General features: G+C 54.3%; 3 protein-coding genes across 3 annotated transcripts; 2 read left to right on the top strand and 1 right to left on the bottom strand.

Moving 5' to 3' along the window:
• Positions 1 to 345: 345 nt before the first annotated feature.
• On the bottom strand, positions 346 to 3,308 carry J7T55_002345 (uncharacterized protein; the record flags this gene model as incomplete). The annotated part of the gene is made up of 6 exons (XM_053132884.1): positions 346 to 557; positions 623 to 844; positions 929 to 1,146; positions 1,254 to 1,325; positions 1,525 to 3,023; positions 3,126 to 3,308. The coding sequence occupies 6 exons, from the start codon at positions 3,306 to 3,308 to the stop codon at positions 346 to 348; spliced, it is 2,406 nt and encodes an 801-aa protein (XP_052989316.1).
• Positions 3,309 to 11,329: 8,021 nt separating this feature from the next.
• On the top strand, positions 11,330 to 11,884 carry J7T55_002344 (uncharacterized protein; the record flags this gene model as incomplete). Its single annotated transcript, XM_053132883.1, has 1 exon — positions 11,330 to 11,884. One exon carries the CDS (start codon positions 11,330 to 11,332, stop codon positions 11,882 to 11,884), a length of 555 nt encoding a protein of 184 aa, XP_052989315.1.
• A 745-nt stretch (positions 11,885 to 12,629) lies between these two features.
• J7T55_002343 (peptidyl-prolyl cis-trans isomerase cyp6) lies at positions 12,630 to 14,072 on the top strand (the record flags this gene model as incomplete). The annotated part of the gene is made up of 1 exon (XM_053132882.1): positions 12,630 to 14,072. One exon carries the CDS (start codon positions 12,630 to 12,632, stop codon positions 14,070 to 14,072), a length of 1,443 nt encoding a protein of 480 aa, XP_052989314.1.
• Between the last annotated feature and the right edge of the window lie 8,092 nt (positions 14,073 to 22,164).

Below are 22,164 nucleotides of genomic sequence, written 5' to 3'. Positions count from 1 at the left end.
CCAAACCAGGCAGGGAAAACTTGCTCGTAGTCATTGAATTTCGCCAGAGCATTAGTAGCGTCCTTGAGATGCCGCGTCTGCGGATTGACTTCGGGGTAACAGCTGCCTCGCCATCTTTGATCTGGTCATATCAGTCCAGTAGAGGATGAAGGGGCTGCCAGCAAACATAAACACCCTAAGCAAATGGCACGGCATGGGTGTATGGCGATCATTATTTCGTATTATTAACGATGTTAAGCCTCCTATGTCCGGGTCGAGTCGGCAATGCACAGTCCGTCATCTAGAAGATATCAACTTCTGAGCCTCGACCGTGTTCTCCACCAAAGCCTCAATAACCCCCTAAGCTTAATGCCAAGTAGTGGGACCAAAGAATGTCCCATCGTCAGGCAGAGTCTTTGTCACTGCAGTGCCTAAAGCATCGAGGTTGTTCTCCCACACAGTGTTGCCCCACCAATCTGGGAAGTTCGCGCCGCTGAGTCCCAAGGCAAGCGCAGAGATGACGATGCACAGCGCGGTACCAATGTCGAGAGCACCGGATAGGACATAGGTATAACGACCTGTTGTAAAAAACTTTGGTCAGCATATGATTCCGCCAAAAATACTGTGAGGGTAGAGGACTTACTCCACCAGCCGAAATAAGCTCTCCGGATGAAATAGTTGAAGATGAGTCCAACAATGACCCACTGCCCGAGGTACCAGCACGTCGCAGGCGGGATCATACCCGCAGCACCAAAGATGGCGGGGAAGAAAATGTATCGGAGGATACTTCTAGGGAAGCGCCTGGCAACGAAAAACTGGATTGCGGGCAAAGCTGCTCCGATTAACCAGAAGTAATTGGTCCAAGCTATTTCCAATGCGTTAGTTATTTGCTACGGAGCAGAAAGACGGATGGACGACCATTTGGGGGGGGGGGGGTGTTGACACGTACAGTACAGAGCGCCTCCGCTGAATATCCTCTTAGGGCCGACGACACCCCAGATCACTGAAGCGTTGTAGAACGTCTTGGCGTTGGGACACGTCAAACCTTGAGTCTGGGTGGAGGTACAGACGCCTTCAATGTTGCCACGGAGGAAGTTGTAAGTGGCGATTTGGACCAAGCTAAGCCAAGTCACAGCAAAGAATTGGGCTGCAAACATTGATCGAGGCCTATGGAATCTCAAGGTCAGTACGAAGTAACCAGGAACAAATCTTGCAAGAAAGAAACGCGAAGCAGAATGCTATCTGCGTGTAAGACTGTCGTGAAAGCTGCTTACGGAATCTTCATATAATGTCCTATTTTGAGGTCGCTGACGTAGGTAAGTCCATTGTAGGCCATCATGTAACCCCTACAACATCCAGAGTTAGCTATGAATCACTGAAAAGCAGGTTTTGAAAGGCATCGGATGGAAGAGAGTCAGCATATATCCCTGGTGTATCTCAATACTTGAGCCCGACAGAAAGATTCGGGGCAAGTAGAGAAACAGACCAGGGGTATAGCAGATGTCCCTCCCTGGATGCATTGAAAAGGCATGGGAAGCTACTAACCATGACTTGAAAAGCATCATGGCAACTGGTTTTCCAGGCTGCATGTAACCAATGATGAGTTCGGTGATGACGTTCAGCCCGGTCTGTTGGTTGGTCACAGCTTGGATGACGCCCACTGGAAGGATGAGAACCACGCCAATCAGCACACAAATGATGTACGCCCACCATGTGAGATGAGTCTCCCAGTGCTGCGATGCAATCATGCCGAACGCGAAAGAGATAAGGAAGACGGTCGCAAACCACCACTCAGGTGCCTCGCGGTACTTCCGCATCATCTTCAAGTGGACATCGGCTTCTTCGTAGGTGGCGGTTCGGGCACGATTCCAGACGTCTTTGCCATAGAAGAGGGCGACGTGAACGACAGTCGAGGCAAGGGCGGCAAAGGACATGCCGTACGTCAGCGAGAACGCAGGACCAAGCATCAAGGGTGAGTACGCTTCGTATTTTGTCTGGTTGAAGGTGAAGTCCGGGTTGAGGATCCGGCTCGTGTTGTACGGGTTTCCGAAGTGGTCGAAGTTTCCGTTTGCGCTGATGGGCAAGTACTTGTAAAAGTCGGGGCCGCCGTAGGCAAGCCCAATCGAGCCCAACATCATCAGGATAATACCCATTCCGACGTTGAAGATGGCGAAAGCGGGAGTCTGCAATGGCGAGAGGAGGAAACCGGAAATGGTAGCCCAGTCAAACGAGATCGGAATCAGGCCAACACCAGTCTGGCCACCTAGGAGCTGGTTCACCAAGACGTTGTCCGGTGCTATCCATGTCGCAAATGTGAACACTTGAAGGAATGTAGCCATGACCTGCGGGATCCACTCGTAGAAGAAGGTTGCGGCAGCAACAACCAAGAAGAACTTGTAGCGACCAATCTTCCAGCCGTTTGCGAGGGAGGGGTCGGCCGGGCTGTGGTCATGAAGGGTATTCATGACAGTGGTGAAAATCAGGGTGGCAGGCCAGACCATGGCAGCGGGCCAGACCAAAAACCTCCTCATGATACCGGCGAGACCGAAACCCATAGCCTGAGTGGACAGAATGAGCAGAATCTGGAAGCCCCAGCCAAAGTGCTGCTTGTAGAAGATCTCCTGGGCCAGCAAAATGTCGAGGGCATAAGAGAGCGCAGAGCCAGCAGCCGTCATGATAACGATGATGGTGTGCTCCTTCATATTGAAGGGAGTCACCGGGTTGAACTCCAAGTGATGGCCAAAAAGGCGGAACTTCCAGTTGGGCATGGACGCATGCCAGCCCTTGCCCATGGGATAGGCGATCAGCTGCACGACGACTGGGGAGATGGTGACAGGAGAACGACGCAGTGCCAGCAAGACATTGCAGGCTGTGACAACAGTGCAAGTGACGAAACCGATACACCAGGCACGAATGGTGTTGACGGGCATCTCGAGGTCATCAGTAGGCTTCACCGACGCCCTGACTTCGGCGTACGGCGAATCCTCTTCAAGCAGCGAAGCCTCGACTGCTGCCTCCTTCTCCAAGTCTCCAGTGCGCAGTACCTGTTGGTGGACATCGTGTTAGATTGGAATGCTCCCCACCTAGACCTCCTCTCCGTGTTACACTCTCATGTGAGGGGCACGACGGGTTTTGGTAGTACACACCTGGTCAGCAGCGTCCAGCTTTTGAACCTCCATAAAAGGATCCCACTGATGAAGCTTCTTAAACTTCTTCAAGTCGGCCTCGGGGTTGATTTCGATGGGCTCGTCTGGAGAGGCATCCTGTCCTGTGGCCCGACCCTCGGACACAGGCATGTCCGAGGCCTTTCCACGGAAGGAGAAACGCATGGTTGGCAAAGCTTTCGCGTGCTCTTTGCTATGTGATTTGTCTTTGCGCCTTGTTGGTGTGCTGTTGAGTACGCTTATTAAAGGTTGGCTGGCTAGGCACAACCGTGCGGGAGGGACGTAGGTAGGAGGTCGTCGGGACGGAGGGCCTACGAACGGGAGGAAGGTGGGTGATGGGATGATATTTCTAGTCCCTGAGCGGCCCCGATGCAACGTGAAAGCTGCTCGCACACGGAGGTCAGGTCGCCTACACTACATCTCCTTGCGGACGAGCGGGCAGGGGAAGCAGCAGAAGCAGGGGAGCAGGAGACGCGCAGATCCACCAGGTCAAAGACCCTGGCCCTGGAGCCGTCTATCTTAGTGTAGTGTCCATATGCTTGACTGAGCTTAATTAAATGGAACGGTATCATTGGCGAATCCCCACGGGGGGCCGGGCTCGCTGTACCCAGGTAGACCTGGCGCATGCTGCACCGAGCTGAAGTCTGCTCGCTGTTAGAGAGAAAAATAAAGTGGTCTCGCCACTCAACCTGAACCTCAACCTGCCTGATAAGGACCTAGTTAACCAATTAGCCTCCACATTTGCTTTTCCCCCGCCCAACGAGACGAGCCCATTAAGCCCATCTCCGCGATCCTCTCCCATGCCAGTGTCTAGGGCTTTCCTGTCTGGGAAGGTCTGAGAAAAGGAGTTTGACTGGCGGGCAGTCGGAGCGATGAAATGTGCCTTGTAATGGCACAACGGCTATTACACAGCAAGAAATGAAGGCTCATGCCGTTTGCATCCATTAGTCTCAGGGCGGCCTCTGCCCCCTGCCTCGGCTGCAACCTTGCAAATCCTCTGGTGGGCCCTCTCGGACGGAAACTCTGAATCGAATCGATGAGCAGAGCCCCCACCGGTGAAGCGTGTATACACACTCTCAGAGATACGCATTGTACTCCTAAGCTGGGTACAGACTTCATCGCAATCTCCGCTGGGCGACTTGATAGCAACCTTTCGGGCTCGAAACCTTGCGAGTATTTATAACTCCCGACTTGCTGCTGCTGTCACCGTTGCATGCTGTAAGCACCCGCCCACGTCTGTAGGGATCGAGGCCTGACGGCAGCCGAGGGTGTCCTGGCGACCGGGCGGCAGGGTCCGACAGCCAGCGCTGCCGACAACTCCAACGATCCCGAGGTCCAGATTCCCCAAGTTTGCTAGTCCGGGCACAGACGAGATAGCCTATCATCCTTTTTAGTAAACGATCTTGGTCACTAACACAGTTCGGATACTCGGCTTAGATACACTGCCCGTACGACGAAAGTCATAGAGTCATTCAGTGCTGTCCGGCCCGATGATTGGCAAAACAGTTATCATTCAATCTTGCTTGAAGAACGTTCCCAATGATCTTCGAATGACCTCCTTTTCTGGTCGGACCAGCCAGTGTGCCATTGTGCAAGTGTGTAGGGTGGCATCGATTGTCTTGGCCAGGCGGCCAATGTGAGGGTCGCATCGCCTTTCTGGGGAGCCAAGTCGTGCCAAGTGCAGCCATCCGCCTCCCCGTCCCGCCCAGCGCGGTCATTTGCACATCAAGCACTTGCATAGGGCCACAGACAAGCTTCAGCCATGGTCTTGTCGGCCTTGTCCATGACCAGACAATTTGAGCCGCAGGAGATTATCCCACAGAAGACAGTCCCACCCAAGTAGGCAGCTCCTCTTGACTTGTTGGAGTTCGACATGCATTCCGCCGATCACAAAAGCCAGGCGGAAGGAATCCTATCGCCATCCACAGTGATACGAATAAGGACTGGAGGGAACACGAGCTCGATCGGCGCTACTGGCGAAATAGCTCTTGTCGCGCTTGTCAACACAGGCATTCCTGGTGTTTCAGCTGTCCTGAGCCCTTATTCGACCTGCACATAGACGACCATTCTTTGGTTCGGATGAGCTGGGTGAACATGTGGCCATTCTGACCCGGCGCGATGGTAGCTCATTTTTTGGTGGTTCCTGAACACCGAACGGAGATTCAAGCTCGGGGCCAATGACTCGAGGTCCAACAGCCGTGTCCTGCGCGCCCTTTATCCATGGATAGCCGCGCTCCATATTCGCGCCGGCGACCCCGACCTTCCTATTAGAGCCTTGGAGAGGTAGACTTTCGACGACGCTCTCGTGAGTCCTTGCCACCTGTCAATCCGACAACCGACACAGACGGGCTTGTAAAACCAACCAGGACATCCTGGGGAGCCACGCCCGACTAGCTGCACTCGCAGTAGATCTCACATGCCCACTTGCATACATGGGAGCATGAGGAGGCAGGTTGACGGATTGGCTGGCTGTCTGCTCGTGCCGACTTGAGGCGAAGGAAAAGCCACTTACGACTGGATTGGGTAGATGCGGGCACTCTTGACGCGAATGGGGCCTTTTACCGCCGCCCCATTCAGCCGTGTCTCGTTTCGGTCTCCGTGTACCCAACGTCACTAAAGGAATATCCCGTTAGAACACAGACACAGTCAGTAGTGACAATGAGTGAGAGCCATCCATGATTCGGTTTACATTTGTTGGACGTCTGTTGCTGACCTCACGTGACGTTTGAAGCGGAAGGATCACTCGAAGGATCACGAGGTTCGTGGGGGGATTTAAGCTTGATCTGGCCAACTGCAGCAAACAGGCGGGGAATAACTGGCTACTGCACGCAAGCGCTCGAAGGATCCCGAGGTCCTTCTGTTAGGGTTCTTCCAAGATTCTAGTCAGAAGATGACAGGGAGGCCATTGGATTTCCTTTACGTGTTTCGGTCTCCCGCCTATCTCCCGCCTGCCCAAATAAGCCTCGCTAGACAAGCTAGAAACGAGAGAGAAGGCGCTCTAGCAGTTCTAGAAGCAAACAGCACCAGCGGCAGCGAAAACATGCATGTGCAGAAGCGGGCTAGCCAGATCCACCCCATCCATCGCGCGGGCCCAAGCGCTCCTTCCAACGGAAGAGTTGTTTCTCGCAGTCGGTGAGCTGCAACAACGGATGTCGGATACGGAGCTCAGACGGGTCAACCCGGCCGAGGATACGGAGGCGGGAGGACCAGAGACAGGCTCCCAGAACTGGGTAGCTCTTGCGTCCCCAAGAAGTATTGAGTGGCCCACTGACGGGAGAAAAGCTCCTGGCAGCTTTGGCAAGGCCACCGCTCTGACCAGGGCCAGCAGACTGGGTGGCTGGACATTCGGGTCCAGCTCGCCCGAGAAACTCCTATCTGGCATACTACTAGCGCTGTAGCGGGACTCTGCCCTCGCGCCTGGCATATTTGGGCTTGGGCTTCGCCTTGGATGCGTTCTGGGTTTTCTTTCCTGGCAACTTTGACATGGGATAGCCTGAGGTCGTGAAGGTAATTCCTTCGACCGACCTTGCCTTGTGGGCACATAGGTAGGCTGTCTTGTGTTAGTGCTGGCCCAGGTCCCGATCACTTCTGGAGTCTGCAGTTACAGACCATCACACGATGGCGAAAGAAGGATACTCTACTGGCTGACGGTTTTTGAGAACGCAATGCCCAGTGGAGGACAGCAGTGCGGTCTTGGAGGATGGTGCAAATGCCGTGAACTTCTCCAGTCAGCGCCAGTTTATGCAGACCTTGCACAATGGCAGAAGAGGAGCTCTTCAAGTTCGGGTTGCAGGACAACCGTCGCTTAGACGCAAGAGTTGGTCAAGGACTGCGTCTGAGTAGTATAATCAGGACGATGCAAGACACTGCGAGAGAGCAGGAGCAGCATAGTCAGGACGATATAAGACACTGCAGGCGAACGCGTGCAGTGTGATCAAGACGGTGTCTTGCACTGCAACCGGGGACAACCCTAAAGGGAGTTCCAGGCTCAGACTGAAGTAGTACTTGCAGTCACAGAGGCTTGAGAAGAGTGTGGGGTGCGCAGTATGCGATGGTGGACAAATGATCTGCAGTGATTCGGAACAAATATGAGACTGCCGTTGAGGTCCCTTGGTGAGAAGAGAAGACGAGGAAGAAAGAACAGAAGGGAGGAAAGAGGCGGAGGAGACCAGGACAACAAACAGATTGGGCCACCCTCGACGCAGGCGGAAGGCACGACGGTTGTGGGAAGGCACGAACGTCTCTCACCTGCCCACCGGACCATTTCATCCGGACCTGTCCGCGACGAACGGATTGAAGACAGGTGCTGCAGATTATTTGGCGCTGAGTGCCCCTCAATCTGTGCAGAAGTGTAGGTGAGCTCGTATTTGACATCCTCAGGAAGGGGACATCTGGCTAATCTGGCAGCAGCTGTTGGATGGGGACTGCTCGCTTCAGGAAGGAGATCGGACTGCTAAAGGAACAGCAATCATCCGTCTTTTGAGAAGAGGAAACGAGAGGTGTGAGCCGTTAGTATGATCACTGCATGATATCTCTTGAAGATGGGATAGAGTGCTCATGCGGTCGAACACTTCGTAGCGGCTGACATTGCCACGTGCGGAACTGCTGTACGATGCAGGGCTGAAGTATGGTCTCAGACGTCTATGCAGTAGAACACCACCACTCCACGTGGGAGCCAAGGCAAGGGATGCGTCTGCCTACTTGAGCAATTCGAATGCTCCAACAAGTCGATCCGAGCTGTCCTGAGCTCGAGCTCTGTGGTCGCTGGCCAACCCGATACCGTAGCTGTCTCCCGCTGCCAACAGAGTCGGGTGGGTTACAACCCTAGATCTTGGAGAACTCAACGCGAATCTGAGTTCCACATCTCGAGAATTGTATGGTCTCCAGGACATCCTTGCGCTGTGGGAGATGGTCCATTCAGACACCTACGGACGTATACGAACTTGTTTCGGTTTACAACTCTCCTGATTACAGGACTGACAGACTGCAAGAGCACGATGAAACATTGTGGAGGTGTTGGGCCGGGGTTCACTGTCGTGTAAGCTGCAGGGCTGGCAGGCTGGTAGTGAGGGCAGTGAATTCAAGGCTTGAGCCTAACACCTTTGAATGCAGGGCGTTCGGCCGTTATGTGATCACGGGAGATCCACATTTACAGCAAAGGTTATCGTGTTTCGTTTCGCGGAGGTGGTCGGCCCGACAGAGACTCCCCCTGGGAAGAAACACACACCGAGCTTATTTGCCCTCTACCTTGCTGCCATATTACCTTGACACTCAGGGGCACATTCAATATCATCGTGATGCTGAGCAAGGTCTCATTTCCTTCCAAGTCTAATAGTCTAGGTATCAACGATGACGAGCGGTCTGAGGCTTTACTGCGACTGTTCTGGGGGGGGATCTGCTCTGTTGACACAATGGTGACCATGATGATCTTCAATCCTTCCAACCCTCCTGCAGACATGTTGTGGCCCACAGTAGCTCAACATCCGGGACCCGGACACCCCTGTGCAGATCAGCAAGGCGAGGAAGCCGATGATTTGTCGATGAATTCATTCCAAGATTGTCGGACTTTGTATCACGTAGGGGAGATGATGGTGTGGTGGTGTGCCCTTCGTATGATTACGCAGGAACAGGCCGAGACAAGTGACGGGCAGGATCTGAGCAAGCTCGACATGTGCCCCCTCGACCCTCGACAGCACCGTGACATGCTAAGTCGGAAGCGTCTTGATCTCGATCTGGGCCAGCGAAAGTAGCTTCCACGGCGACTCTAGAAGGATGATTGACCTCCAAAGGCGGCCTGAGCTTTGTCCCTGGCGACAGGCGATATGACGACGATTGACGTCGTTATGTGTTGACATCGTCCGGCCCAGAGACCTAGTTACATGTCGGACTGTGGCCCAAGCCTCCAGCGGCCTGGGTGCGTGACCTCTCAGATGCCTGGGTGTCAGCTTATCAGTTCTCAGCAGCCGCGTGGACGTTGCAAGCTGTCTTGGCTCCCCGGGCAGTTCGACTTGAATCTCCAGATTAGCTAGCAGTGGCTAGCTAGCTAGATGAACGTGTACGAACGGTGCCCTTGGATGTGTTCGTGCTTCTGTCCGGCCTTGCACGGGCACGGCACGTTGCTCCGGAAAGGGCCTTCCTCTGCCTTGGCTCCCCCCAGGTCCCCATATTAATTATTCAAGACGCCCAGGAATGCCGACGTCACAACCTGGATAGGGGGAGGGGCAATGTGTCTTTGATTGATTCCCATGTCGCTGGACTACTCTACACAGTAATAAACATGGTGGATCTCAGACCGGGCAGAGCACGTCTTCTGTCCTGCCCTGCTCCAAATAAAGCAGCGCGCCCATCCCCGTGTTGAGATGCAATCATTCCACTCTCACGAGAAAAAAAAGAATAAAATAAAGCACAACACTCGGACACACGGGCGACCCCAGCTCCCGCCAGCACCACCCAGTCGCCAGCGAATGCACATGCACCTGCATCCGCACCAGCTCCTGCACAGACATATCTATTTATTAGTGCCATTGTTGCCCGTCCTGCCAGTCCTGGCTCCTGCAGACTGAAAGCTGTCAATCAAATTAGCGCTCTCTATCGCGGCCGCTCCCGACTTGCTTTGAAATTGCCCGTGCACCTGCCAACTACGCGCCCAGCAGTGCAGTCAGTCAGCCACAGTCCGGTTGTGGTTGCATTGCATTTCATTGCCTCCAAGGTCTCCTCATCCACAGTCAAAATCACGACACTTACGGTCTTGGCCGCAGCCGACATCGTGCAATTGTTCTCTTTTTGGCCTACTCTTTGTAAGTCAGAATCCCAATTCTTCTAGTCAGGTCAAGTCAACTCGCTCAGCTTGCTCTGATCGCTACCGACGTCCTTTCCCTGTCCTGTCTCTGCTTCCAGTTCTCACAATTGCAAGCTGACCCGACAAAAGCTCTCCTAGCGCCATCGCCATCGCTGTCGACTGTAGCTTCGAGCACAGTGGGAGCCCCGTCCAAAAATACTACGCGAGTCAAGTCTTAGGTGGCCGTCCGTCTGCCGTAGCGTCCACACTCCATCTCGCAACAGTTACAGTTGTAATTCCACCACCTGTCGATCTCGTTCCTGCCTGTGAGCTGGCGCCAGCGCTTACTGGACTGCTGCACGCCTTGCCTCACAGAACAAGCACTTTTTCACTGCTCCAAGAGAGACACGAGCTTTCCAGACGGCATTGGATCGTGCAGTCGACCTAGATCGTGCCCCTCAATCAAGGCATCCACCCCATACTCTACACCGCTTGCAGGGGAGCTCCAGCTCGCCCCACGTTGCGTTTGGGAGAACCCGTCCTGGTGCAGGAAAGGTGGTTGAGCTACTGTGATTTGCCCACAGGGTTTGTTGCATCACCGATTGTCAGTGCTCACAGGAAGCAGACGACTCTCAAACGTCTTTCATTCAGCGTTGGCTGCTGGTTGCCGAGAGACAATACCGGACCCTGCCAGGAGAGAGCTCACATCTCAGCTGTTGTCTGCGTGTAAGGCTCTCGAGAAAAGTTATCCAACCATCCGTATCTCTCCGTCAGGATCCCGCATTGAGGATCCCACACTCTGGGTGTGGAGCCATTGGGTCTCCTCTCCGCAAGGTCAAGAATTCCAAGTCCAGACCGATCCACTAGCCTGGGGCCGCCAGCGGCAGATTACGGCCTACGCCTAGTCTTGTTCTGGAAATTACACCTACATTGAACCAGTTGGATCTCCTTGTCCCATCCCAAAAGCACTTGCACCATTCCGCAGTTGCTCCTTTGATAAAAGACTACGGTCATTCCCTTCATTCTTGTTCGAATTACTTTTTCTTCCAACGCCTCCCCCTCTCTGGTGTTTGCTCTATCCCTCAACCCTGCTACATCTCGTCGCCCCACTGTTTCCCAAGCAGAAGTCCCATCATATTCCATACCTGGCACACTATTGCTCGTGCTGAACGAGGCATCACGAAGAAGACGTCTCTCAAATCACTCCAAAAGATCACCGGCCAAGGTCGAGGAATAGCACCGGTCAGCCCCGATGTCAACGCCAAAAGCCCATCACAGATCATATACGATCAACCTCCGAGCATTGACGCCGGCTGCCGCACAAAGCAATCTGCTCAAATCGCATCACTCGAGCCAACAAGCTCACCTGAAATCCCACAAACCTTCGAAATCAACACCCAACGCCATCATGTCTCAAATCACCGAGTCCTGTCTCAAAATGTCGGCCGACAGCCTACCTCAACACAACCGCGAGCTTACCCTGCGGAGGTACATGTTACTCCAGGATGAACATGAATCGATCCGTCAACATCTTGATCAGATCTCTACCACATCATCTTCCTCGGCAAACACCAAAACGACAACGTCACCCACGCTCGGCCCCACGCGTCCGTCCGGCAACGGAGCATTCTCAGGCCACAGACGGACTGAATCAGCCGCTAGGAGGGCGAGCATGCCGCAGTATGACATGCCGCGACCACGCTTCCACCGAAGGGCCGGAGCACGCGCAGTTTCCGCTGAGGCGGAGACGTCCTTTGACCAGGAAACATTGGCTCAGATGGCGACTGAGGAAGCCAAGCTGGTCTCGGTCAACGAGGGTATCAAGCGGGCCCTGACCGAGCTGCTCAACTGCGAGACCGTGCGGTCTGACCAGGCGTTCCGAAGCTTCTGCATGACCAGACTGATGGAGACAGAGCAGGAGCTTCGGTGTGGCCGCAGGAGGAGGAGCTGCCCTACCGACTGAGGGCGACCAGCACACTAGGCTTTGACCATGGAGTTCTGCGGGTACCACTTTATTGCACGGTATCATGGTTAATCTCATTTACGCATGGCGTTCTTGGCTGGGAAATGGACTCTACATGGGCATTTGGAATCGCGAGACATATCGCTGCTGATACCCCCCCTCCTTAGCATTGAAGCAGGAAAAGCGATCATGCACTGTCGGTTTGTTTTATTTTTAAAAGGAGCATTGTAAGGCTAGAGCCGAAACGAAGGCGTGAGGCGCTCCTTGAAAGGACTGAAATAGAAGCAGTCTAGTACTTAGCATTCATTGCGCGGGTAGATAGACAGACGTATCTTATCCTTGCTAATATCGCTCACGTTTCCTCGCGAAATGAACCGAAGTCCGGCTTGTGAATATATGGAAACCAAACGTTATGAATATCCAAATGAGAACCATTGCACATCTAAATCGACATATTGATTGTGCACCAATTTTAGTAGCGAGAGCGGCTTCCATTTTGTTTCGAAGCGCGTTCCGATCTACACGGGCGCCAAGCTAAAATCAATTGCCCCTCGGCACTGACCGTGTGGACTGCCTAGCACGCCTAGGTAGCTTCTGGCAAGCCTTACCACCTGGGCAGGCAGCTTCAACCACCTCGTCACCCTCTACTTTCCACGAGCGCAATTCCCACCACGAGCCTGTTCGGCAAACCCGATCACGAAGTGTTCCTGACAAATTTTCTTTTCAACCAACGCCCCAAGCAGGCATGTCCGTCCTCCTCGAGACGAGCGCCGGCGACATTGTGATCGACCTTCTCGTCGACTACGCGCCAAAGCTCTGCGAAAACTTCCTGAAGCTGTGCAAGGTCAAATACTACAACTTTGCGCCCATCCACTCTATCCAAAAGAACTTTTCCTTTCAGACCGGCGACCCCCTTGGGCCGCTCTCGACACAATCAGATGGCGGCTCGTCCATTTGGGGACTTGTGTCCTCCGACCCGGCTGAACGAACCTTTCCCGCCCTTTTCCATCCCAAGTTGAAACACCTCGAGCGCGGAACCGTCAGCATGGCCACGGCGCCGAACGCGGCCGACGGCGGGGAAACCAGGCTGGCAGGAAGCCAATTCATCGTGACATTGGGCGACGACACGGACTACCTGGATGGTAAGGCCGCAATATTTGGAAAAGTCGTGGAGGGCTTCGACGTGCTTGAAAAGATCAATGAGGCTATCATCGATGAAAAGGGCCACCCGCTGGTTGATATCCGCATCAAACATACCGTCGTCCTCGATGATCCCTACCCAGATCCCGCTGGCCTGCGCGAGCCCAGCAGCTCGCCCGTACCCAGCAAGGCTCAACTGGCCACGGTGCGGATTGCTGAAGGCGAGGCCGATAAGCTTGGAGATGAGGACAACGAGGAAGCCGCAGCAGAGGCAGAGAAAGCCCGCCGTGAGAGGGAAGCACGCGCCCAGGCGCTCACGCTCGAGATGATGGGCGACCTGCCCTTCGCCGAGGTCAAGCCGCCTGAGAACGTCCTCTTTGTCTGCAAGCTGAACCCGGTCACGGTAGACTCGGACCTGGAGCTCATCTTCAGCCGATTCGGCAAGATACTCTCCTGCGAGGTTATCCGCGACCGCAAGACCGGGGACAGCCTTCAGTATGCCTTCATCGAATTCGAGGACAAGGGCGCCTGCGAGACCGCGTACTTCAAGATGCAGGGCGTGCTGATTGACGACCGGAGGATCCACGTCGACTTCTCGCAGAGCGTAAGCCGGCTGAGCGCGACGTGGCGCGACGAGACCAACCAGAAGAGGCGCAAAAACGCCTCCGGCGGAAACAGGGGCGGGTGGGGCGGTGTCAAGGAGCTCGAGAAGTGGAAGAAGTACCGTGACGAGGACGACGCGCCTGAGCGGGGCGACCGCTACCAGATGCTAGTGGACGCCGCAGACGAGGGCCGGGGAGGGGCGGCGGCAGAGCATGGCCAGACACGGACAGAGGGTTCTGGCCGCGACCGCCGCGATAGCCGTTCCCCTCCACCCCCGCGCCGAGAGCAGGACAGGAGCCACCGAAAATACGACCGGAGCTCGAGCCCGCGGGGGGAGCGCCGCCAGGACTCGAGGAGGCATCGAGATCGTGATGGTGATCGGAGGGACCGCCATGAGCGAGATCGAGATCGAGGCAGGGCTTATGATGATTACAGGCGGAGGTGAAGATCCGGGACCCGTTCGGAAGAGAATTATCAGTGATACCCATTCGTCTGCCAATTCAGCATGGCCCGACAGCAAATTCTTGAACAATATACAATTTATTCAAACAGCACGCACGCAGCTCACCCTCACGAATTGTTGGAGCCACGCCTCCGGGATCGTGAATTGTTTAGAGCATCGCACTCGTGTGGAATAGCAAGGTACACGGGCCTAACTCGTGAGTTCAGCCTTTTCCCCCTTTTTCCCCCTTTCTTTGACCCAGTTTGAAGCTGCTGTCTTTCCCATTGTCCTGGTCAGGCATGCAATCCTCGATACATCTCGAGCAGATGCATCAGTCTGGTACTTGTGCGTGCCAGCCGCATGGCCACTTACCTCGTGGATCAGAGACCGACAAAACGCGGAAGTGAAACACGCGTGGACTCGGTCGTATGGCGTCGAGAGAGGTTTTACTGGGGCTCCCAACCCACACAATACTTGGCAAGCGGTCTGAGATTACGACTTTTCGGTGGTCTTGTTCTGAACACGGCATGGCCCTGTATCTGCTCGTGGAGTGTTAGCGGTAGCTGACGAATGGAGTGATGTGCCTGGAGTTGTAGGCTCTCACAAGACATCGTGGAGTCACACGCATGTCTACCTGACCCCCTCTCGAGTTCGAGATGTTGAACCCGGCTTGTCGTTGATCTCTATTCAGCCAGAGACGAAGCCTACTGGGTGGCTATTCCGAAACAACAATTGCTGCCTGAGATCAGTGAATCAGACGCCTCAGTGCCTTTAACACACGCCTCCGTTATGGACAAGCGAGGTGGAATTTTCAGAATTGCCATGTGGCGTCTCGACGATGCCCGTCACCGACTATTCCACATTGCGGCTGTTCAAAGCTGATGCGTCCCTTGAGGTAACACTCATGGTGCGACAGGGCGCTCAATAGCCTCACGATGCTCGAACGTGAGGCTGCCGGTCTCACTCGACTGCGCAATCTGGGAAGAGGTCGCTAAATCTTGCTGCTACACGTGTAGCTGCATGTCTCAGAAGGAGCACACGGTCGGGTCCTTCAGATGAGAACAAAAGCAATCCACCGGTGACAACTTAATCACCGGCGAAGTGTGCTTGTTCACTCGTCAAATCTAATGTCATGCCATCTGTGAGACAGGGCCCCAATCCCAGGAGAATTGAGTGTGGCGTCTGCCGTGGCTCGCATCTTGCGACGCTGTGTCGCAAATGCTTCCAGGTCTTGGTATAATTAGCCCCATCCCTGCAAATCCCAGGGAGAAGTCTAAACCGACGGGGACTCTCGGATAGTGCATGCAGCTGAGCAGGATCGGGGCCAAATTGTTGGACGCCATCACTATTACGTTCGTCCATAAAATCTCTATCACGTTGATCAGGCATTTCTCAGCCTAGTCTGTTTTTTCTGGTCGCTTGGCCTTGCAAGATGCATGCGTTTCGTCCATTTCGTCCTGAGACATCCGCATCAGCCCGTTCGACCTGGGTGTTAGCAAGCTCTGGACTGCCTCAGGCGTAGTCACACGCGCTGTGTCGTATAGGCCATCGATAAGTCGGCTGCCACTCGCATGACAGCATTGCACGAACACGATTGGGAGAACATACTCGGGTGCTCTGGGCTTGCGCCTCCTTTTCGGATGACCAGCGTGGGGGTTCGTGGTTGGGACCAGTTCCTGTGCTCCGACGGTTGACCCACACTCACCTGACGGCATCACTTCTCCCAAATGACGGATTGTTCTCAGCCATGGGTTGCCGCAGAATTCTCAACCAAGAATTTTCTTCGAGAAACGACTAGGCTGGGAGCTGACTGGCCCACGCCCCAAAACGAGGAGGGTTGCATTTGGCCCAGTCAACTGCCGTGATGATCTGTCATATTATCGGGCAGGCTGCACTGCAGCCTTGTACGGGCCGCTTGATGGTGTACGCGACTTGACCTGTTGAAGGCCAACTCAGAGGTGAGCTTCAGAGTTGCAGTCCTCTGTGATGCCGCATGGATCTCAGGTCGGGCGTCCGTTCTCAGTGTGGATCCCGAGTTGCTGCAGGTTAGCAGAGGCCTCGAAGATCACACATTATTCACGCTGTCCGACCTACTTGTGTTTTGACACATCCACGGAATTTTATCTTTTCGATCTAGCGGATATGGATCGTGTACTTGCACAACATTTCTGCAATAAGCCCCGGCTCTTTGCCTGGCGTTTTGGGGACGCCAAGACCTGAACGGCTACTCACAAGTCCTAAGCAGATTTGCAGCTCATGTTGCAGAATTAGAGTCCGGTAGAGAACGTGGAGATGAGTCTCAAACTATGACGTCTCTTGGGATGGTCAGCTAGCTTTACAACCCACTTCGGAGGCCTGTATTCTCGCGCACCTTCAGGGACTGCGAGAAAAGAGTGTTTTCATACATTGCATCATAACTCAACCCGGGTGATACAAGACCTGTATCACGGTTACGGGGATTGGGAGCACCAAATCACTGCGTTTCGTTACACGGGGCGTAACCTTCCAAGAGTGCGAGCCTATGATTTACCCTAAAGCGGTGAATCTACAGCAGGGAAACGATCAGATTCTCGCTGCATGAGATACCAGGCCCGACAAAACTTGCACTTTGTCGAACGTTCCTGAGCTACAACACGATCAGTTGAGGTGAAGAGAGCGCTCTCCTACATCGACCGCCAAGAACTTCATCTGCAAGTCATCTGCCGGCTTGCGTCTGCCCTCATCGGAGAAGCAGGGGACATGGGCACACATTTACTTCGATGGGGCGACCCCCACAGAAGAGCGTGGACATAATTTGGTCCTCGAGGGGTAGATACGCCAGGTGCGTGACACCAAGGGCCTGTTGGTCTCTGGACTGGCCATCTCTATTTTCAACCGGGGCGGTCTGCAGTCTGACTGGCAGAAATCTTAGTGGCTCCCAGGAAAACGAGGGACCGTCTGAAGATGCTCGACGTTGCACGAACGGCAAGCCACACATAGTGTTGTCAGTCACGCAGCTACCCTGGTCGTGCGACTGGGGCGGAAGGCCCCCTTCCAATTTCTCAGCAGCCTGCTACTGCTGCGGCCTTTGACCACACCACAGGATAATATGTCCTCGATAGGCATGGCGCCAACTGAAGCTCCAGAATTTCCTCAGGAGCCTACCGGGGCGGTGGGTTCCGCCAGCACCATAACGATCACCATGCGGTGCAGCCAGACAAGACGATCTTCGTGCTGAAGTTCTGATTCTTATTTTTATCTACAAGACGAAGCTCCTCTCTCACAAATTCTCATGTCGCAGCTCGAATTGTTCTGGGAAGTGAATGGCGCTCCAGTGGTACTAAACTGGCATCGAGCTGGCGGCCTGCGTCCAGTGCCTTTGGACGCCTTGATGTTTCCATCCTATTTAGGGCTGAATCGAGGTTTCCAATTCGGATTGACATAAACCCAGATCGACAGGCGCTCGTCTATCTCTGTCGTCCTATCACGAGCCTGGTACGTGTAGGCGAGGTCCGGCAAGGCGGTTCCCACTCATCTCACATCGGTCGCTCATGGGTGTCTGGATGGCCGGACCAATACCCCAACCAAGGTGCATTCGGGATTTTTCTCTCACAATTAACTCGCAAGCCGCAATACCTCCTTCTCGAATGATGGCCTACGCGGTCGTGAGTTGGGCGTCCGCTCGTTCCGAGAACCGCGGGATTGTCGATATTGTCTTGCATGTTACAGACCGGGGTGTAATTTTGCTGAAGCGAAGGAACTGGGCCGCATTCTAGGTCCTTTGTCCCCAAAACCAGCCCCCAAAACTGCTTTTTTTATTCTTGCGTCGCAAGCCGAGTACAGTGCTCCTGTCGCAAAACGAGACTCCGCGTCTGCCTCCTTCTCTAGTCTCGCTACCACTGCTGTGCAGGTCTGCAGAATAGGCCAACAACCCTGGTCATCTAAGGACTTGCATTGACATACCACGGGAATCGGCGGGACGGATCGCTCACTTTCAATCGAGTGTGCTCCAGATTTTAGTGCTAGCTTGTCCTCAGCTCGCTGCGGTGCCTTGGATCCAGCGGCCATGTGACTAGCCTTTCTTGCATATGCAGCTGCCACGGCGATTTGCTGAAGATTTCCGTGGCCAGAGCCTCCTGTGGCTGGGCCCTTACCTGATTGTGGTTCAGCTAGGGCTGGGCGCTCGTCAACACATGCATTTGCCGTTGTCATTCCGTCCTCATCGGATGTCGACTGTTCTGCGGGATGCTTCCTCCCCTGCGTCTGAACTTTGTTGGCCACCCTACGATGCCAATCCAGGCCTTAGACGCCACCATCTTCGACCGGTGTAACGCGGCCGGTGGCCGAAGGAGTTCTACATGGAAGAATGGGTTGGATGGAACTTCTCCGCAGATGCAAGGCAAAATGGTGTGCATCCAACACCTGGCCTTACAGATGTGAGATGCATCATTCACGCAGGCAACCTGAAAAGGTGGGGGGGGGATGGAGTCGCTCGCTTCTGCGGAACTTGATTCCTCTCCGTCTGCCAGAGCTCGCGCAAGCATCATTCTGTTTCTAGAGCGTGGCGGTCACAGCTTGAGAGGAGCCTATCAGGGGTTATTTGTCACTAAGCAGCCTGCAGATCGAACTTTGGGTCCCCCTTCTTCTTTTTTTTCTTTCTCTCCCTCACCTTCCTCAAAGACGTCAATGATAACATGGCGGCGTCTGTCGGTCTGTTTTCAAGCAGGTCTTGTTGGGGACTCAGCAGAGAACCTCAATGGCGGCTGACGGCGCACCTGAAGGTTCCTCAACGAGATGGAGCCTTCATGGAGAAGCATCTTGGTCTAGGTGTGGATCTGGGACTACAGGGCAAACATGCTTGGTGATCTCGTGTATTGTTGCTCGCGCGTCCCACCCGTAACGCATACACAAGTTTGCCCTTGACGTACGAGAAGAGCTTAGGCAGCCGCAGCTTGCTGTTGCTAAAATCTGATCAGTCATTATTTGCCGCTGAAATCACCCGCCAACGCCAAACGGCCACTGGCCAGCCCCGGAATCCACCGTTCGAACTTGAGTCAACACAAGATGTCTACCGCGTCAATAGTTATCCACCCATGCCACCGAGCCTTACGCTGTCTGCCTTCCTGAGTCCTAATCCGGTATTTCGGCCACGTCGTCTTGCCTGAAAAGGAAGTAGAGGTTCATGCGGTCAGGCATGTCTAACCTCACCTTAAAGGCTTATTCGGCCCTGCTCCACATGCAGCTAAGAACGCTGGTGTGGAGGAAGGGAGACGCCTTTCTAGGACCAGCGAAAGCCGTGCAAGTCTGCTTGTCACCTTTCGAATGACACCTAAACTGGACCGCCCTGTGGCGACTCTCGTCGTTGAAATAAATGACTGACTTGGCAGTCCACGCGCGTCGATACGCATCAGCCTGGCGCCATGCGGTTTGATACCGCCGCCCGTGTGATTGGGTCTTTCTTCATTGAAGAGAAAAATACCTTTGGCGCGCCCTGGTCTACTGTGTCTTGGAGATCGGGCAGGCAATACAGTGCCCGACGGCCCTCACAGTATGTCTCTCTTGGCATGCTGCCATTCGTTAATCTGAAAAAAGGGCTGCGTCTGAGTGCCAGGGTCCTCTTCTTACCGGCCTAAGTAAAGTCATCTCCCGATGATGCTTTGTGTCACCTCGCTCGTCGCCCCACAGAGCACGGCCGGGAGATGTCTACAGTCCAGTGGGGGGAAGGCGAGATACCTCAACACCTTTTCAGCTGGTCCCCGAGTCTGCTTTCCTGATGTCTCCGTATGTCGTTGTGTTTTCTATGCATCACTGGCCCCCCCCTCCCTGCGGACCGGCTAAACTTTACTTGCGCTCATCTTAGTCTGGTACCCATTTCAGACTGTGTGATTTGGATCGGGAAAAGGACCATGTGCTCTGCAAAAATGACAATATCATCTTTCGCAACTCGCACTCGTGGCCTATTGGAACCGGACTGAAGCGTTTGCCCGAGGCTTCCTTCTTCCACTCCATTATGTACTGCTGGGTGGTAATGCTCCCCCTTGGGCAGCATGTGGGTGTACGGACGCATGATAGATGAGAGAGCCGAATTGGACAAGCGAAACGCGATGCAGAGTAGCCACACGAGCCTCGGATCTGGACGTCCGCCCTCCGCGGTTCGAACTTGACTTCAAGATTGGCCCCATCCGGAAGCTCCCTAGATTATCAGCAGGCTACTGTATCTCTCTGCTTGACCATGCAGTTCCACCCTGGAGACCTGGCTCCCGGAAGTTTTCGAGAAAAATGCTCGGCCGTTTGCTGCAACTCATGCGGAGCGACGCAGCTAGTTAGTCCGACGGCATACACCACGCACTGAGAGGACACAACCCCCATTAGACAGTACCCATGCTGCCGGTTTCAGCGTCTACTTCGCCGCTCGATCTGTCGGTAAAGCTCTGAGCTGGCGAGTATCTGCCCACTTGAAGACATTGGCAAATAAAGGGCCCAGGCCTTGCCGCTAGATGGCTCCTACCAGATGACAGCACCCGTCAGTTGCACCATGCGTGGCTTGTCATCGGGTTCTCCTTGGTCGTGGACCTGTAGATGGATCAACTGCACCGCCGTTTCCCTTGTGAAAGCTGTCTGCGTACACTTCGACGTGTATCCTACTACCGTTCGTTTGCTCCCCCAGAGGTCTCTGAACCGATTGGACTAGCCCTACCTGGGGGCGGCAGATTCGTGGTTATGTCCAGTCGACCCTGGTCTACACCAATGCAAGAACTGCAGCTACCCGTTGGGGCATACTGGTAACTGAGCAGCGGCTGACAAAATCTTCGACTGCTCCCATAGTGACAGCATGTTGTGTAACCCTCAATTAACCCAACGATTGAAAAGCTTCCTTCATAATATGAGATGTCAACTGCGTCTGGGAGACTTGCAACGCCGAGGCTCAAATAAGTACAACTGCCACAGGTGTCTGTCTATCCCTCCTGGTATTCGTCCCTCTGGCGCCGTCCGTTGGTATCTAATTACGATTAGCAGATTGGCATGATCTGGCGAGGGACTCACACGAGTTGGAAGTTTTTGATGAGGAGTCCGGACTGCCCACAGTAGCACGGAGGGTTCCATGCTCTGCTTCCTTCATTTTTACCCCGTCAACTTCCTTTCTCGCCACTCTCATCTCGCCCATCGCCGTCGCCTTCCAGCATTTTCTTGTCCTCGAGGGTCGGACCTCGTGATCTTTTCTGAAGAGGCACAGGAACTTCAACATCTTTACACACCCTTGTGCTGCATCTCTTGACTGGTATCGCTCTCAAACGACGGGGTTTGAAAACACAGCCGCGCATTGGAGTGCCCACCGGTGTTGAATGTCTATCGAGCTCGCAAAGCCTGGCCGTGCTCGACGACAGGGAGTCCTATACTAACCCGCTCTCACCAAACGTGCTGCTCCTTGGATCAGGACAGTCACGTAACAGCTCCCCTGTGTCGCCTCAGCAGGATCAGAGCAGTCTTGTTTTACACTCCAGACACTGTGGTGAACCTTGTGCGTATTTTGACGCCGTGTCTTATCATCCGGGCCTTGCTTTCCCTGGGACGTTTCTGCTAGGAAGAGCCGCTGGAGACACAGGGCTGTACCATCGAACCAGCCCACCAGCCAGATCATACAAGCAGCGACAAACACGCAACAACTGGGCCGACTCATCCGCCAGCTGGTCTCTTCCAGCGGACTGGACCAAGGTCGGCTTTGGTTGGACCTTGCACAATTCTTGCGGCTATCTGGTCTGTCTTGTCTCGCCTCGATAACCTTGTCCGCAACTGTCTGGCTGCCTGCTTCCCATCCTCGCCTACCCGCTTGTGTCTGGATGATTTCGAAGGTCATTCTGCATCTTAATGCCCCTGCGCGTCGCCCTCGCTTTGGATTGCCCCTTTCTGCTCTCTACCCCTGAATATTGAAGGCCACTCAAAGCCAGCCAAGCCAGCCAGCGGTCTCTCAATTAACGATTGTCTTGACCTACCTGCCTCGGTATTCCGACAATTCGCCAGCCAGTGTTGCCAAAAGCTCACATCCTAAAGGTCGCTGCCTCCCCCTCTCTCATCAAGCTGGACACCCACGCAGAGACACGCCGACTTGTATATTACC

This window comes from Diaporthe amygdali, assembly GCF_026229845.1.
Source record: "Diaporthe amygdali strain CAA958 chromosome Unknown NODE_33_length_508711_cov_65_296071, whole genome shotgun sequence".
Classification (NCBI taxonomy): Eukaryota; Fungi; Ascomycota; class Sordariomycetes; order Diaporthales; family Diaporthaceae; genus Diaporthe; species Diaporthe amygdali.
This window is presented reverse-complemented; position numbering and strand designations above follow the sequence as displayed.